Raw genomic sequence first — 17,432 nt, forward strand, 5'->3', positions numbered from 1 at the left:
TTCACTTGTTTCATTACCGGATGAATCAGTGTTTTTGAATGAATCTGTTGAATGAATTGATAAATTCTAAAGATGTCACCGTTGGTGCTGGACATTGACACAAATTTCAGGATTTGATTAAATTTTGATTTAAAAAAACTTGTGATTCGATTCATAATTTGATATCAATTAATTTAGAAATATAACAGGTACAGTACAAGTCAATTGTTCTCTCTCTCAACTAAATCATACAGAGAACCCTATCAGTCGCTACATTACTATAATATTACAGGTTAAAAAAAAACAGACTTAAGTCACATTTACCTTAACTTAAATGCATATATGTGACATTGTTCTCAAGCTGTTTTACTGACGACTTTCCGCGGTTGAAACACTGATCGCTTGATTACATGGGACAGGATTAATTTCAGTAAGTTGTTCTGTATCTTTAAACATTCCTTCTGATGTTCATTTGTGTTTATTTGGTGCTGTAACTAGCAGTAAAGAGGAAGAGATGATCGGTTCTACAGTGATCTTTCAGCACACATTAAAGCTACACTGTGTAATTTTTTTAGTTTATTCTTAGCTAAAAACACTTAGTTCTTTCAAAACTATATGTGCTCATTAATGTATATTTGCTTTTTCAAGTAATAAAGTATTCTCTAAGTTCATAATATGCCATTGTAAACACATACGGGTGAGGGGTTCGACTGCTGGTCGCCATGTTGCCCCTCCATCTTGAAAGTACAGTAGCCACAGAGGGACATACCCGTAAATTCAAGCTTCGCCTTTCGCGTTTTAACACTCGATGGCACCGTGTCGAATGTGAAGAGGAGGATTGCCATGTTAATCTTGGACTAAATCGGCCACCGTAGGAGTTAAATCGAAATCAGAATTGAGAGGAACAGAAACTAATATTCACTGGATGGTCATAAACCTTTACACCGCTAGATGGGGGAAAATATCACACAGTGGAGCTTTAAAGAGACACAAACACTCATTTATTGACTGAATTTCATGATAAAATTGACGTCATTTGAAAGTTGAGACTAATGTTTAGTGAAGTTTTGTTTTCATTTTCCACTGAAAACAGCACAGATTAAAAGATTGATCTTGTGATTTAAGAATCAGTTTTGGCTCATCAAAATGAGAATTGATTAAAATCGATGAACTGATATTTAAACCCAGCCCTATATCTGTATTTACATAACATTATTATTATTTTCAGCACAAACACACCTCCTTTTTCCGTAAATTTGGCTTCTTATAGACTCTTCAAATGAAAATTAAATGCAAAAAAACGCTTTGCATTCACAAGACACGTTATAAGTGAACAACCGTAAAAGGGTCTGGGTCCACTTGAAGCGTTCACATTAATGCAACAATTATAGAGAATAAGTGTGAAAACTCTCGTAATGCTGCAATTAACTGGTATGAAGACGTTCTCCTTCTCATTCATACTGCCAACATGTTTATCACAGCCTTCGAGTGACACCACCGTCGTTTTGAAATGGCAACATCTGTGTCTTACTTCCTATAATTACAGTTCTGAGCTTATGACCATTTCAAAAACCATTAAGAAGCAATTATGGTGAAAGCAAGTAAGCACTTAAATGACATAAAGCATGCCAATGAATCCATTCTGAAGGCAAGGAAAGCTTTTCCGTCACCTGTCAGAGGAGATGAATTGCTGATAAGTTAAAGTAAAAGGCTCTCACCATCAGTGTTCGTGCCACATTGCAGCCCAGAGTTCCCGCTCCCAATAAGAGACACCTCGTCGAAACCACCTTATCCAGATCCAGAGACGGCACCAGCCTCCAGCGCATCAGCTTCAGGTTCAGATCCACAGAAGACTCAGCCAGCCTTGAAGAAATAATTAAATGTGTAAAATACCGCTGAGAAAACCATTTCAGAAGTGTATAAACTTCTGTCTCACGCTTAGTACCTTTTAGGGTCCATGCATTCGCTGAGATTGACACTTCTGGGTCCCATCGCCCCTTTAGGATTCTTCTCCCAGCCCACGCTCTTCGGACATACTGCAGAAACAAGATATTACCCTTAAATATGATGCAAAAGTAAACAGACTCCAGTTATATTAACAGGCGAATTAAACTTATGCACAATATTGGAATACTGCATAAATTGTGAATAAAGCAGAGTTTCCCTCTCATGTCTAAAAAAAGTCACTTTCTAGGAAATTGGCCCAAATGTTTGTAATAAGAACGGAAGTTGCAGCAATTGGCCAATAACTGCATTTGACACGGTGAGGAATCCCCCGGGGTTCAGTGCTGGGACTTTTGTTTTTGTGAAATATGGGGACATTCAATAAGTGTAATGGTTTTTACACTGTACATTCTATCCCCCTACACTGCACATACCCATCACACACACACACACACCTTTTAATAGTGTCATACCCATGTCATTATACACATTTGTGTCCTGATATTTCACAAAAACATGCTCGCTCTCACACACACACACACACACACACACACACACACACACACACACACACACACACACACACACACACACACACACACACACACACACACACACACACACACACACACACACACACACACACACACACACACACACACACACCTTTTAATATTGTCATACCCATGTCATTATACACATTTGTGTCCTGAAATTTCACAAAAACATGCTCGCTCACACACACACACACACACACACCTTTTAATATCTGTGTCATACCCATGTCATTATACACATTTGTGTCCTGAAATTTCACAAAAACATGCTCGCTCACACACACACACACACACACACACACACACACACACACACACACACACACACACACACACCTTTTAATATCTGTGTCATACCCATGTCATTATACACATTTGTGTCCTGATATTTCACAAAAACATGCTCTCTCTCACGCACGCACACACACTAAACGCTTCTGGAGGTATTAAACCAAATCATTCTGATCACAGACTTTGACTCCAGCGTTTCAGAGCCACCAAACGAAGCTGCAACGCCATTGGTCCACTGGTTAAGGCCAGTTATCCAATCACAGCCTTGTGTGAGGTTATTGTTGCGGATCAAGGGATTTATTCAGTAAATGCGTTTCCATCATAGTTTATGCGCATGTCTTCTTATCAGATAAAAATTTGACCTCCCTCAGTTGTACAGATTATTTTTTTATGAACATTATTAAAATCTTTACGCATCTTGGCGTTTCCATCCAGCTTTTTTTTAATGCAATATCCTAAAATTTGCATAAAAATAAGTGGATAGTAACACAGCTAGTGATATATTGTCAAATCAATTGTAAATAAAAAAAAAGTGTAATCAACATGCCTGGGAGCCAGAAGAAGAGGTTATAATATTTTAGGACAATCCACATTTGTAATAACATATTCAATGTAGACTGATTGATTGACTGATTTTGGTAATTCTACAGTTGGTTAAATGTGCATATTAAACAGTAATTGCATTTGAGTTGTAAACGGTGAGGAATCCCCCAGGGTTCAGGGCTGGAAACACTTTAATTAACATATGTAGATTTATTATATTTGAGATATAATGTCCTAACTTTGCTCCGTTTCCATTCAAACGCATGTGCAAAATTGGAATATTGCACAAAACATTTGCTAATTGTTACGTAACTGCTCTGAGACAGAAGATTGGTTGAAGATCCACACGCAGTATTTATTGAAGGGTAATCCAAAGTCGTAGTCAATAGAACAGGCAAAAGGTCATAACAGGAAATCAGTCCGAAAAGGCAAACAAAACCGAAGGAACAGGCAAAAGGGTAATCCACGGAGAAGGCAAGAAATCAAAGACCAAGATACATGAAACCAGGGAAACGCTCAGAAATGCAGTTGTGACACTAAACAAGACTTCGCAATGAATGACAGAGTGAACAAGGTATATATAGGCAGAGGTAATGAGGTGATGAGACACAGGTGTAAACAGTGACTGCTAATGAGTCCAAGGATTATGGGTAATGTAGTTTGTGATGGAGTGACAGTCCGGGGTGGAGTGCCCTCTGGTGGTGATCACGGGCACTCATACTGGTGAATTGTGGCATAGCCCCCCCTCAAAGGAGCGGCTTCCAGACGCTCCTAAAATTGTCCAGGAGGGAGGTGGAGCGGAGGCGGACATGGGGGCGGGATGGAGGGCCAGGCCCATGTAGTGGAAGAGAGCCTGGAGATTCAGGCAGAGCAGGAGGCCAGAATGGAGCTGGCCCGGTAGATGACCAGGGTGGCGCAGTCCGGGCAGATGACCAGGGTGGCGCAGTCCGGGCAGATGACCAGGGTGGCGCAGACCGGGTAGATGACCAGGGTTGCGCAGGCGACCGGAGCGGAGCCGGCGGTCTTGAAGACCCCCACGGCGGAGCAGACGACCAACACAGTAGAGCAGACGGTCTTGAAGACCCCCACGGCGGAGCAGACGACCACCACAACAGTACAGACGGTCTTGAAGACTCCCACGGCAGAGCAGATGACCACCACAGCAGTGCAGGTGAGTTTGAAGACCCATACGGCGGCGCAGGTGGTCCATCCAGAGTCCTCTCTGGACTCGGGGCAGGAGGCGGAGTCCTCTCTGGACTCGGGGCAGGAGGCGGAGTCCTCTCTGGACTCGGGGCAGGAGGCGGAGTCCTCTCTGGACTCGGGGCAGGAGGCGGAGTCCCCTCTGGACTCGGGGCAGGAGGCGGAGTCCTCTCTGGACTCGGGGCAGGAGGCGGAGTCCTCTCTGGACTCGGGGCAGGAGGCGGAGTCCTCTCTGGACTCGGGGCAGGAGGCGGAGTCCTCTCTGGACTCGGGGCAGGAGGCGGAGTCCTCTCTGGACTCGGGGCAGGAGGCGGAGTCCTCTCTGGACTCGGGGCAGGAGGCGGAGTCCTCTCTGGACTCGGGGCAGGAGGCAGAGTCCCCTCTGGACTCGGGGCAGGAGGCGGAGTCCTCTCTGGACTCGGGGCAGGAGGCGGAGTCCTCTCTGGACTCGGGGCAGGAGGCGGAGTCCTCTCTGGACTCGGGGCAGGAGGCGGAGTCCTCTCTGGACTCGGGGCAGGAGGCGGAGTCCCCTCTGGACTCGGGGCAGGAGGCGGAGTCCCCTCTGGACTCGGGGCAGGAGGCGGAGTCCTCTCTGGAACCGGCGCACGGGCCGCAGCCCTCTCTGGAACCGGCGCACGGGCCGCAGCCCTCACTGGACTTTGGTCAGTGGCTGGAGGTTCTGGAAGATCTGCTGAGATGACACCAGGCTCTGGAAGGTCCGCTGAGACGACACCAGGCTCTGGAAGGTCCGCTGAGACGACACCAGGCTCTGGAAGGTCCGCTGAGACGACACCAGGCTCTGGAAGGTCCGCTGAGACGACACCAGGCTCTGGAAGGTCCGCTGAGACGACACCAGGCTCTGGAAGGTCCGCTGAGACGACACCAGGCTCTGGAAGGTCCGCTGAGACGACACCAGGCTCTGGAAGGTCAGCTGAGACGACACCAGGCTCTGGAAGGTCCGCTGAGACGACACCAGGCTCTGGAAGGTCCGCTGAGACGACACCAGGCTCTGGAAGGTCCGCTGAGACGACACCAGGCTCTGGAAGGTCCGCTGAGACGACACCAGGCTCTGGAAGGTCTGCTGAGACTGGTGTCTTGGTGTCTTGTCCAAAGACATAGGTTCAGCGGTCATCTTGTCCCATGACACCGGTTCGACGGCCATCATGTTCAAAGACACAGGCTCGGCGGCCATCTTGTTCAAAGACACAGGCTTGGCGGCCATCTTGTCCGAGGACACAGGCTCAGCGGCTATCTTGTCCAAAGACACAGGTTCGGCGGTCATCGTGTTCAAAGACACAGGCTCGGCGGCCATCTTGTCCAAGGACACAGGCACGGTAGGTGCAGTGGAAATGTCACAATCCTCCTCCATGACACCCACTGTGAAAGCAGAGCCGCTTACCTGAAGGGCATAATCAAGGAACTCAGCCAGGGACCCTCGAGGACCATCACGGACGAGTTTGCTTTGTTCAGAAAGTCTATGATGTGGTCCTCGAGTGAGTGAGTTCCCTGGCATAGACGGACGAGACATACTGCTGGATCCATGGTGGCGAAGTCTTCTGTTACGTAACTGCTCTGAGACAGAAGGTTGGTTGAAGATCCAAACGCAGTATTTATTGAAGGGTAATCCAAAGTAAAGCCCTGCATTTATGCCCGAGCCCGACGAGCCCCGACTTTTTTACGCCCCTAGGGCCGGGCTTCGGGCCAATTTTCACGTCATACCTAAAACGCGGGCCGGGCTTCGGGCCTTTTTTAGGCTTCTCCTTCTTTTTATATTTATTTTATTAATTAAAAGGAACAATGAGATGTTCTGCGCTGGTGAACACGAGACCATAATAGCTAACGCGACTGTCAAGATGGCTCGCACGTTCAGAGCATGTTCAGAGTCCGCGCCAGCAGCAGCAGCGCGCGTTTCTTCAGCGCAGCTGCTAGAGTTAAGGCCGGAGACACACTGCAAGCGTGGTGTGAGCGTGGCGTTTCTGTTGCATGTCATCCGCGGGGCTGCCAATGGGGTGAGAAAAATAATCTTAATTCAAACAGAAAACAAGATTATTTTTCTCACCCCATTGGCAGATTATTTATCTTATTTTAATCAAAAACTCTCTTCATTTTGAGTTATTTTTCCCCAAAACAAGACAATTACTTTTGCTTGTCTAGTAAATACTTCTTTTAAGATTTTTTAGATGTTTGGACTAGAAACAAGACAAAAATACTGAGTAAGAAGAGCATTTTTTTGCAGTGTGCACAGATACAGCTTTTGATTTTGATAGTGTATTAGTAAATGTTGAAATTAACAAAAGATGTAATAAATGCATGCTTTAGAAGTATTTTTCATTTGTTAGTTCACTAATATAGCTAACTAATGCAACCTTTTTTGGACAGCTAGTAAAAATTAGTTGCACAAATCGACTAGGCTTTTAAACGCATGAATGTGTCCCCAGATACTTTCTCTCTCACATATATGGCGATGTAGTTTGTGAAATAATGGTGAGAGTACAGGACTTCTCAGTGCAAGTGAATGTCACAGTTCAGAAAGGCAAACCTCACTCAAGTGTGAAGGAGCATCAGGAGGACAGCGGTGTGAAGACAGGGAGGGTTTAAGAGAACGATGATAGAGGCCATCTATGTGAAAATAGAATAACCGTATTTCAAAAGGAAGACCCTTATCAGGTCCCTAATACGCTGTCCTTTCATAGCCGGCGGTTTCCCCCTAATTCACACCATCAGCGCAGAGAGTCCCACAGGAATTCACAAGTCTGATGTGTGATGAGGCTGAATGTCAGGATTGTCCACCATCGGTTCACAAACGACGGATGAAGCCACTCGTATGATAATGATAATATCATGATAATATCGTAGATGAGGAAGAATAAACTCAACTAGACCGTCTGCAGTAACGTCAACCACTGAAAATCCTCACAGACTTAACATATTGCCAAATGTCTTGTGACTCCTGCCTTTACACACACATGAGCTTTAATGCCATCCCATTGTTAATCCGTCGGGTTTAATATGGAGTCGGCCCACCCTCTCTAACAGCTCCAGCTCTTCTGGGAAGGCTTTCCTCAAGGTTTAGGAGTGTGTTTATGGGGATTTTTGCCCATTCTTCTAGAAGCTCATTTGTGAGGTCAGGCACTGATGTTGGACGAGAAGGCCTGGCTCTCAGTCTCCGCTCTAATTCATCCCAAAGCTGTTCTATCGGGTTGAGCTCAGGACTCTGTGCAGGCCAGTCCAGTTCCTCCACACCAAACTCCTCATCCATGTCTTTATGGACCGACGCTTTGTGCACTGGAGCGCAGTCATGCTGGGACAGGAAGGGGCCGTCCACAAACTGATCCCACAAAGTCGGGAGCATGAAATTGTCCAAAATGTCTAAGGGGCCAACCCCTGAAAACCAACCCCAAACCATAATCCCCTCTCCACCAAACTTTACACTTGGCACAATGCAGTCAGGCTAGTCCCGTTCTCCTGGCGATGGCAAAACCCAGACTCGTCCATGTGATCGTCAGACTGAAGCGTGATTGGTCGCTCAGAGAACACGTCTCACTGCTCTAGAGTCCAGTGGCGGCTGCTTTACTCCACTGCATCCCACGCTCTGCATTGCTCTTGGTGATGTAAGGCTTGGATGAGCTGCTCGGCCATGGAAACCCATTCCATGAAGCTCTCTCCGCTGTTCTTGAGCTCATCTGAAGGCCACAGAAGTCTGGAGGTCTAGAGCTGTTGACTCTGCAGAAAGTTGGTGACTTCTGCGCACTGTGACCCTCAGCATGCGCTGACCCCGCTCTGGGATTTAACACTTCGTGGCTGAGTTGCTTTTGTCCCCAATGGCTTCCACTTTGTTCTAATCCCACTAACAGTTGAGCGTGGAATATTTAGTAGTGAGGAAATGTCAGGAATGGACTTATTGCACAGGTGTCAGCCTATCACGGCCCCACGCTTGAGTTCACTGAGCTCCTGAGAGCGACCCATTCTTTCACTAATGTGTGTAGAAGCGTCTGCAGGCCGAGAGCTGGAGTTATACACCTGTGGCCATGAAGAGACTGAACACCTGAACTCAGGGATTTGGAGGGGCGGGCCAATACTTCTGGCAATATTGTGTACATAGAAAATGAGGGTGTGTTTGCCACATTTTAAAAGACTGAAATAGTAATTTCTTGTAAAATGAATAATCTTGGTTTTATTTAACTTAGAAAAAAATATTTATTTTTACATTAGCAGCTATAGGTAAATAACAAGAATAACAAAGTGTACAAAAATACAAGAATACAAAATTTGCATTCATGATTACAAAAATAAAGTAAAATAATATGAACACAAATACCAGTTTGCAGTATCAAACAGCATAACGAGCTGCTTTAAAAATGGACAAAAAATTAATAAAAATGGAAGTGAATGACACCGGAAGCCACACACATTCAGGCTTCAAATGGCCTTACATTAAAAATGTGTGCATGCCTGCACAGAAACGAGTGAACATTCGAGGTGCAGTGTTTTCCAGAGATGATTGCTCCTGCTTTAACCAGTTTGCGGAAGGTTAGTTATTGAATACGCAGGTTGAGCTGATACCCCACCTGAAACCACCCGTTTTGTGATTTTAACAATAATTTTGTTTTTCAGGAGCATATTCCTCTCCCGTTTTGACTCTTACACTCAACCAGAAACCAAACAAACACCTTTCTTCCATATCAATTAGAGACTTCATTAGCCAGCAGTGGCTGCGTAAAGCAACAGGACATTATAGTGGTTGCTTAGTTACTAGTTCTGTTGTGTCGTTCAAAGAAAGAAAGTGTAATGTAAGTGATGACAGGCAGCAAACACACACCGTCTGACATCGGAGTTCGTGGTTTACTTCATTTTTATTAACTCTTTTAGTGCAATCGGGTATATTATACTTTTATTTAGTCATTAAGCAAGATTGTGAGAAAGATTCACCTTCGCTTTCACGATCGGTGAACTGCAAGAATCATCAGCTGAAGCTGAAGCGGAATCCCTGACACACACTATTATTACACACACACACACACACACACACACACACACACTATTATTTCTATTCCACACACAAACACACACACACACACACACACTATTATTACACACACACACACACTATTATTACACACACACACACACACACACACACACACTATTATTTCTATTCCACACACACACACACACACACACACACACTATTATTACACACACATTATTATTACACACACACACACTATTATTACACACACACACACACACACACACACACTATTATTTCTATTCCACACACAAACACACACACACACACACACACACTATTATTACACACACATTATTATTACACACACACACACTATTATTACACACACACACACACACACACTATTATTTCTATTCCACACACACACACACACACACACACACACTATTATTACACACACATTATTATTACACACACACACACACTATTATTACACACACACACACACACACACACACTATTATTTCTATTCCACACACAAACACACACACACACACACTATTATTACACACACACACACACACACACACACACACACACACAAACACACACACACACACACTATTATTACACACACACACACACACACACACACACACTATTATTTCTATTCCACACACAAACACACACACACACACTATTACACACACACACACACACACACACACACACACACACACACACACACACACACACACACACACACTATTATTACACACACAAACAGACCCACACAGACACACACAAACTATTATTATACACACACACACACACTATTATTACACACACAAACAGACCCACACAGACTATTATTACACACACAAACACCCACACAGATCCACACAGACACACACACACACAGACCCACACACACACACACTAATACACACACAAACCCACACAGACTAACACAGACACACACACACACACACACACACCATTACACACACACACACACACACTATTACCATTACACACACTATTATTACATGCACACACACACACACACACACACACACACACACACACACACTATTATTACACACACACACACACACACACACACACACACACACACACACACACACTATTATTACACACACAAACAGACACACACAGACACACACAAACTATTATTACACACACACACACACACTATTATTACACACACAAACAGATCCACACAGACACACACACACTATTATTACACACACAAACACCCACACAGATCCACACAGACACACACACACACACACACACACACACACACACACACACACACAGACCCACACACACACACACTAATACACACACAAACCCACACAGACTAACACAGACACACACACACACCATTACACACACACACACACACACACACACTATTACCATTACACACACTATTATTACATGCACACACACACACACACACTATTATTGCGCGCACACACACACACACACACACACACACACACACACACACACACACACACACACACACACACACACTATTACCATTACACACACTATTATTTCATGCACACACACACACTATTATTGCGCGCACACACACACACACACACACACACACACACACACACACACACACACACACACACACACACACGCTCCTCATGTAAACAGTGACTCCACTCATGGCTCGAGCACAATTGGCTTTTAAAGGGAAAGGGAGAGGAGGCTCTGATTGGTTGATTCTTGATTATTGAAAAGTCGACCGTTTTGGATCCGGAGCACAGACCATGTTATAGAAGAAGTGGATTCGGTTTGCCTAAGACCTCCTGCGCCGTGATCTCAGATCAGTGGAAAAGGGAGAATGATAATCTATATATTTTTTAAAAAGGATCTAATTTTCCCAAAGCAGGCAGGAGGGTTCATATCACCCAACACCAGGCTTCAGAGTGTTCTAACCTACGGCAGACAGACTGAAGCCGATAGCGCCGCGCCTTTGTGCTGATGGATGATAAATTACCTGCAGAAGCCGAGAGGTCTGGCAGCTTGACCCGAAAGATGAGGCTGTGCCGAATGGAGCGGCTGCCTTGTAGAGTTCTGTCTCTGAAGCACAAAACCTCCAGAACATCCAGCTGCGGACCCCTGGCATTCACACACACACACACACACACAGCACTGTGAGCACACACAGTCTTTGACTGACCTTAAACTTACCATTACAAAGAGACGACGGCTGGAAGAGGCAGCACAGATGGCATTTCAACTCTGGAAAACACAGCCATATTTCCAGAACCTGCTCTACTTTCTACAATCCTACATCTGATTGGGGAAGATGCACAGGAAATCATTCATGCGATCACGACACACAGAAAAATAAGCTTCTAGTGTGGAAAAGCATGTCCATTATTTGAGAGCCATTTGAGATGTTATAAGAGCTTGGGTTCCTTGTCACTATTGCACTTTGGTTTGCTTAGTTGGGGAAATTTAAAAGGCACAATATGTAATTTTTATTTATTTATGTTTTTAAAGGTTTTTGATCTGTAAGTCTCTTATGTTCACAAAGGCTAAAATTAAAAATACAAAAAAACAGTAATATGGTGAAATATTACTAAAATGTTAAATAACAATTTTCTATTTGAATGTGTTTTAAATGTAATGTATTCCTGTAAATGTTCAACATTATTTCATATCTTCAGTGTCTCATTATCCTGCACGAATCATTCTCATATGAGGATTTGATGCTCAACTCACATTTATTGATTATTATCAGTTAATATTATTTAGAACTTAAATATATAATTACACTGTAACAACGACACCTCAAAATAAAGTGTAACTAGATTGTTTAATATTTTAAAATAAAGTATTTTAAGCTCACCAAAGCTGCATTTAAAAAAAAAAAAAAACATACACAAAAACAGTAATATTGTGAAACATTATTAACATGTAAAATATCTGTTTTCTATGTGAATATATAGTAAAGTGTAATTTATTCCTGTACATTTTCAGCATCATTACTCTAGTCTGCAGTGTAGCCTTCAGAAATCATTCTGATAATAATAATAATAATAATAATAATAATAATAATAATAATAATAAATGATTATTATCAGTGTTTTTCAGGATTCTTTGATAAAGTTCATAAGAACAGCATTTATTTGAAATATAATCCTTTGTAACATTATAAATGTCACTTTTGATCAATTGAATGCCTCTTTGATGAATAAATGTGATCATTTCAAGTTCTTTCCCAAAAAAATACATAAATAAATTCTTACTGAGCCCAAACTTTAGAACAGTAGGGATCATTTCACATTTGGGATAATATACACAGGTCAACACAATATAACTGTTCTAGCGGCTTTTGGATATTTTAATCCCAAAATCTTACATATTGTGCTTTTATCATTGCTTCACTGTAAAAAACTAATGTAATTTTATCTGCTCCGGTAAAAACTGGTTAACGGTAAGTTCCCTTAACCTATGCGGTGAAAAACTCTACATTTCACGGTAAAATATTCCCAGAATTACCTGTGCGACACTTTTAATGGTTTTTCATTGAAAGAACTGTTTTTTTTAGTTTTCAGTTTTATGCATAGATAAATTAATGTTTATAGCATTATTTTAGTGTGAAGCGAGTTATCGTGATGGTATTTTGTATTTGTGTGTATGACACTGTATGCATCTTCCATATATCAGCTTTTTACCATCTGTGTTTTTAAGGTGGCTGTCAATTTTTTATATAAAATAATTTTAGTAATTTGTTTCAGCTAATGAAATATGTTTTTAACTGTAAATTTAAGTTCAATCTGTAAAACATAAAATGATGCTAGCATATTATTAGAGCAAATTTTGGCAACCATTGCTGTTTTTTAATATAAATTTAACAGATTTTTACAACATATAACAACATGACTACTGTACACAATTTGAGTATAAACATATCACACTTCAGATAAAGAGTAAATGGATAAACAACACCCATGATTGGACCCGGCAGTGCAATACACTCCTACAAACCCACGACATTAGCAGATGGTTGCAAATCATATTCTCTCACATTTCTTCAGTTGCAGAACAAACATGTTTGAGATTGAAAGTAACGTCAGGAGGAAGCGAGCGGAGCTGTGGACACAGTGCTATAATTTCATTTAACACCAGTGGGATGCGTGCTGGAAAAGCTCACTGTTAAAGACGTACCATTTATATGCGAGGAGGATGAGGAGGTTTCTGAGAGGCCATCCCGGATGCTGAGGCAGTGTGCATGGGTCATACACACCCACAGTAATCTGGAAAACAGATCAGGACACGTCCCATATCATACACACACACTGCGAAGAATTAAATGCCACTCGAAATATTGTAAGGAATATTCTGAGTTAAATACTTGGGCATCGTCTGTGACACACAACACTAGTTCGATTCTTTCCACAGATAGTCCAAATGATTAAATATGGTAATCTACAGGACGCCACAAATGTTAACCAAGAATATTCCATTAATAAAATTATAAAATTACAAAAAAATTATAAAAAATAAAATAAAAAGAAATTAACACTATATACAGTATTGTTAAAAATAATAGCAGTACAATGTGACTAACCAGAATAATCAAGGTTTTTAGTATATTTTTTATTGCTACGTGGCAAACAAGTTACCAGTAGGTTCAGTAGATTCTCAGAAAACAAACGAGACCCAACATTCATGATATGCACGCTCTTAAGGCTGTGCAATTGGGCAATTAGTTGAAAGGGGTGTGTTCAAAAAAATAGCAGTGTCTACCTTTGACTGTACAAACTCAAAACTATTTTGTACAAACATTTTTTTTTTTTCTGGGATTTAGCAATCCTGTGAATCACTAAACTAATATTTAGTTGTCTGACCACAGTTTTTTAAAACTGCTTGACATCTGTGTGGCATGGAGTCAACCAACTTGTGGCACCTCTCAGCTGTTATTCCACTCCATGATTCTTTAACAACATTCCACAATTCATTCACATTTCTTGGTTTTGCTTCAGAAACAGCCTTTTTGATATCACCCCACAAGTTCTCAATTGGATTAAGGTCTGGAGATTGGGCTGGCCACTCCATAACATTAATTTTGTTGGTTTGGAACCAAGACTTTGCCCGTTTACTAGTGTGTTTTGGGTCATTGTCTTGTTGAAACAACCGTTTCAAGGGCATGTCCTCTTCAGCATAGGGCAACATGACCTCTTCAAGTATTTTAACATATGCAAACTGATCCATGATCCCTGGTATGCGATAAATAGGCCCAACACCATAGTAGGAGAAACATGCCCATATCATGATGCTTGCACCTCCATGCTTCACTGTCTTCACTGTGTACTGTGGCTTGAATTCAGAGTTTGGGGGTCGTCTCACAAACTGCCTGTGGCCCTTGGACCCAAAAAGAACAATTTTACTCTCATCAGTCCACAAAATGTTCCTCCATTTCTCTTTAGGCCAGTTGATGTGTTCTTTGGCAAATTGTAACCTCTTCTGCACATGCCTTTTTTTTAACAGAGGGACTTTGCGGGGGCTTCTTGAAAATAGATTAGCTTCACACAGACGTCTTCTAACTGTCACAGTACTTACAGGTAACTCCAGACTGTCTTTGATCATCCTGGAGGTGATCATTGGCTGAGCCTTTGCCATTCTGGTTATTCTTCTATCCATTTTGATGGTTGTCTTCCGTTTTCTTCCACGTCTCTCTGGTTTTGCTCTCCATTTTAAGGCATTGGAGATCATTTTAGCTGAACAGCCTATCATTTTTTGTACCTCTTTATAGGTTTTCCCCTCTCTAATCAACTTTTTAATCAAAGTACGCTGTTCTTCTGAACAATGTCTTGAACGACCCATTTTCCTCAGCTTTCAAATGCATGTTCAACAAGTGTTGGCTTCATCCTTAAATAGGGGCCACCTGATTCACACCTGTTTCTTCACAAAATTGATGACCTCAGTGATTGAATGCCACACTGCTATTTTTTTGAACACACCCCTTTCAACTAATTGCCCAATTGCACAGCCTTAAGAGCGTGCATATCATGAATGCTGGGTCTCATTTGTTTTCTGAGAATCTACTGAACCTACTGGTAACTTGTTTGCCACGTAGCAATAAAAAATATACGAAAAACCTTGATTATTCTGGTTAGTCACATTGTACTGCTATTATTTTGAACAAGACTGTATATATATAGTTTCAATTAGAGATCACAATTCTGCCACAATTCAACAAGACAACTAAATACTATAACATGTAAATTACAGAATATTAATTACTGCAGCCTATTTAATGAATTAGAATTAATATATTTAAAGAAAATTGATTTGAGTGAATGATTCAATGACTCACTCATGAAGACTTCACTTCTTTCATTACAGGATGACTCAGTGTTTTTGAACAAATCTTTTGAATAAATGATTCAATGACTCACTCATGAAGACAATTAGAGAACTGAGATCTCCTACAAGATGGCTGAAGCTCTGGGACATAGATGGAGGACGGAGGAGCGAGGAAACGAGGAGGGATATTGAGAAGCACCCAATGACTCACTCATAAAGACGTCACTTGTTTCATTACTGGATGAATCAGTGTTTTTGAATGAATCTCTTGAGTGAATGATTCAATGACTCACTCATAAAGAATTGTTTCATTACTGGATGAATCAGTGTTTTTGAACAAATCTCTTGAACAAATGATTCAATGACTCACTCATAAAGACTTCAATTGTTTCATTACTGGATGAATGTGTTTATATCTGAACTATAAACTTTTATCCAGCACTTCAGTGATAATCTGAATGATTGTAAGACAGAATTAATGACCCTGTGTGTGTAGAATAAAGACTGATTGTGAAGCGGTTTTATATCTGTACATGACAACGGCTCTCTCTGGATCAGAACACAGATCTGAATGCTCGCTGTGATCGGACTCGTCAAAGCTTTAATAGGCAAATCATTGTCATTTAGGAATACGATCAGGTGGGTGTTTAAATCAAGATCGCAACCTTTTAACAATAAATCGTGCCGCTGTACTTTACACTGGAAATTACCTTCTTTAGGTCTGGGAAGAAGGAGGTCAGGTCTTTCAGAGGAGCGACTTCAACTCTCTCGTCCGTGTACTTCAGCAGAAAATGTGGAACCGCCGTCGTTCCGCTTGAGGTGCAAAGACTGTCGTACGCCGCTTGCAAACTCAATATCTGTGAAACATACCAATATATTATATACAATTATGAAACATTATATATATTTTAATGTTTTTATTGTTTTATCTGCCCAGGGACTGCGGATGGAAATTAGCTGGAGCTAAATCTGGAGTAAAGCATCTTTTCTCCGGTAAGATTAATGTACTCTCACATGGTCCCTGTCAAATAGATAATAAACTTTAAACAGACCAATCCAAAACACTCAGTCTAACCTCATCAACTCATGGATCACAATGGAATTAAAGTTTACGCGTGGTAGGAAAATATTTAATAAAAGTGTCGAATTATCTTCCGGGAACAGACACATCAGAATATTCCTCATTATAATAATTAATGCGCAGAATAAAGGGGCGGGGCCTGGTTGAGTTAGTTAGCCGTGTTGAAACTGCCGGTTATGGTAAGGGGCGGAGCATTTCCCAAACACCAATCACAACACACCGCTCCATCCGACCAATCAGAGCACAGTGTGCTTTCAGAAGGCGGGGCTTCTGGAACTAAACAGAGTTACTGACAGACTGGGAAGAGAGGAGCCGCAACAACGGAGAATATAGAGACAGAGCATTTAGGCCACGCCCACACTGGGGGGGAAAACAATCCTACGCTCTCCATTGACTTTGTATTGCGTGAAGTGGTCGCCTCGTCTTTTCTTATTACAAAAAACAGAACAATGTCTAAAAGCTGATATGTGACAAGGTGTGCAGCAAACAAGCTAAA

The 17,432-nt window shown here is 42.0% G+C and overlaps 1 protein-coding gene across 2 annotated transcripts in view; it reads right to left on the bottom strand.

Moving 5' to 3' along the window:
• atg7 (ATG7 autophagy related 7 homolog (S. cerevisiae)) overlaps positions 1-17,432 on the bottom strand; it is a 159,325-nt gene that overhangs the window by 127,633 nt on the left and 14,260 nt on the right. For both annotated transcript variants that reach the window (XM_067432012.1, XM_067432011.1), the window contains 5 exons: positions 16,566-16,712; positions 13,714-13,802; positions 11,534-11,655; positions 1,925-2,015; positions 1,698-1,842 (listed from right to left, as the gene is read on the bottom strand). In XM_067432012.1, the coding sequence (XP_067288113.1) occupies positions 1,698-1,842; positions 1,925-2,015; positions 11,534-11,655; positions 13,714-13,802; positions 16,566-16,712 (594 nt within the window). The remainder of the gene's footprint in view (positions 1-1,697; positions 1,843-1,924; positions 2,016-11,533; positions 11,656-13,713; positions 13,803-16,565; positions 16,713-17,432) is intronic.

This window comes from Pseudorasbora parva, chromosome 22, assembly GCF_024679245.1.
Source record: "Pseudorasbora parva isolate DD20220531a chromosome 22, ASM2467924v1, whole genome shotgun sequence".
NCBI classification, from domain to species: Eukaryota; Metazoa; Chordata; class Actinopteri; order Cypriniformes; family Gobionidae; genus Pseudorasbora; species Pseudorasbora parva.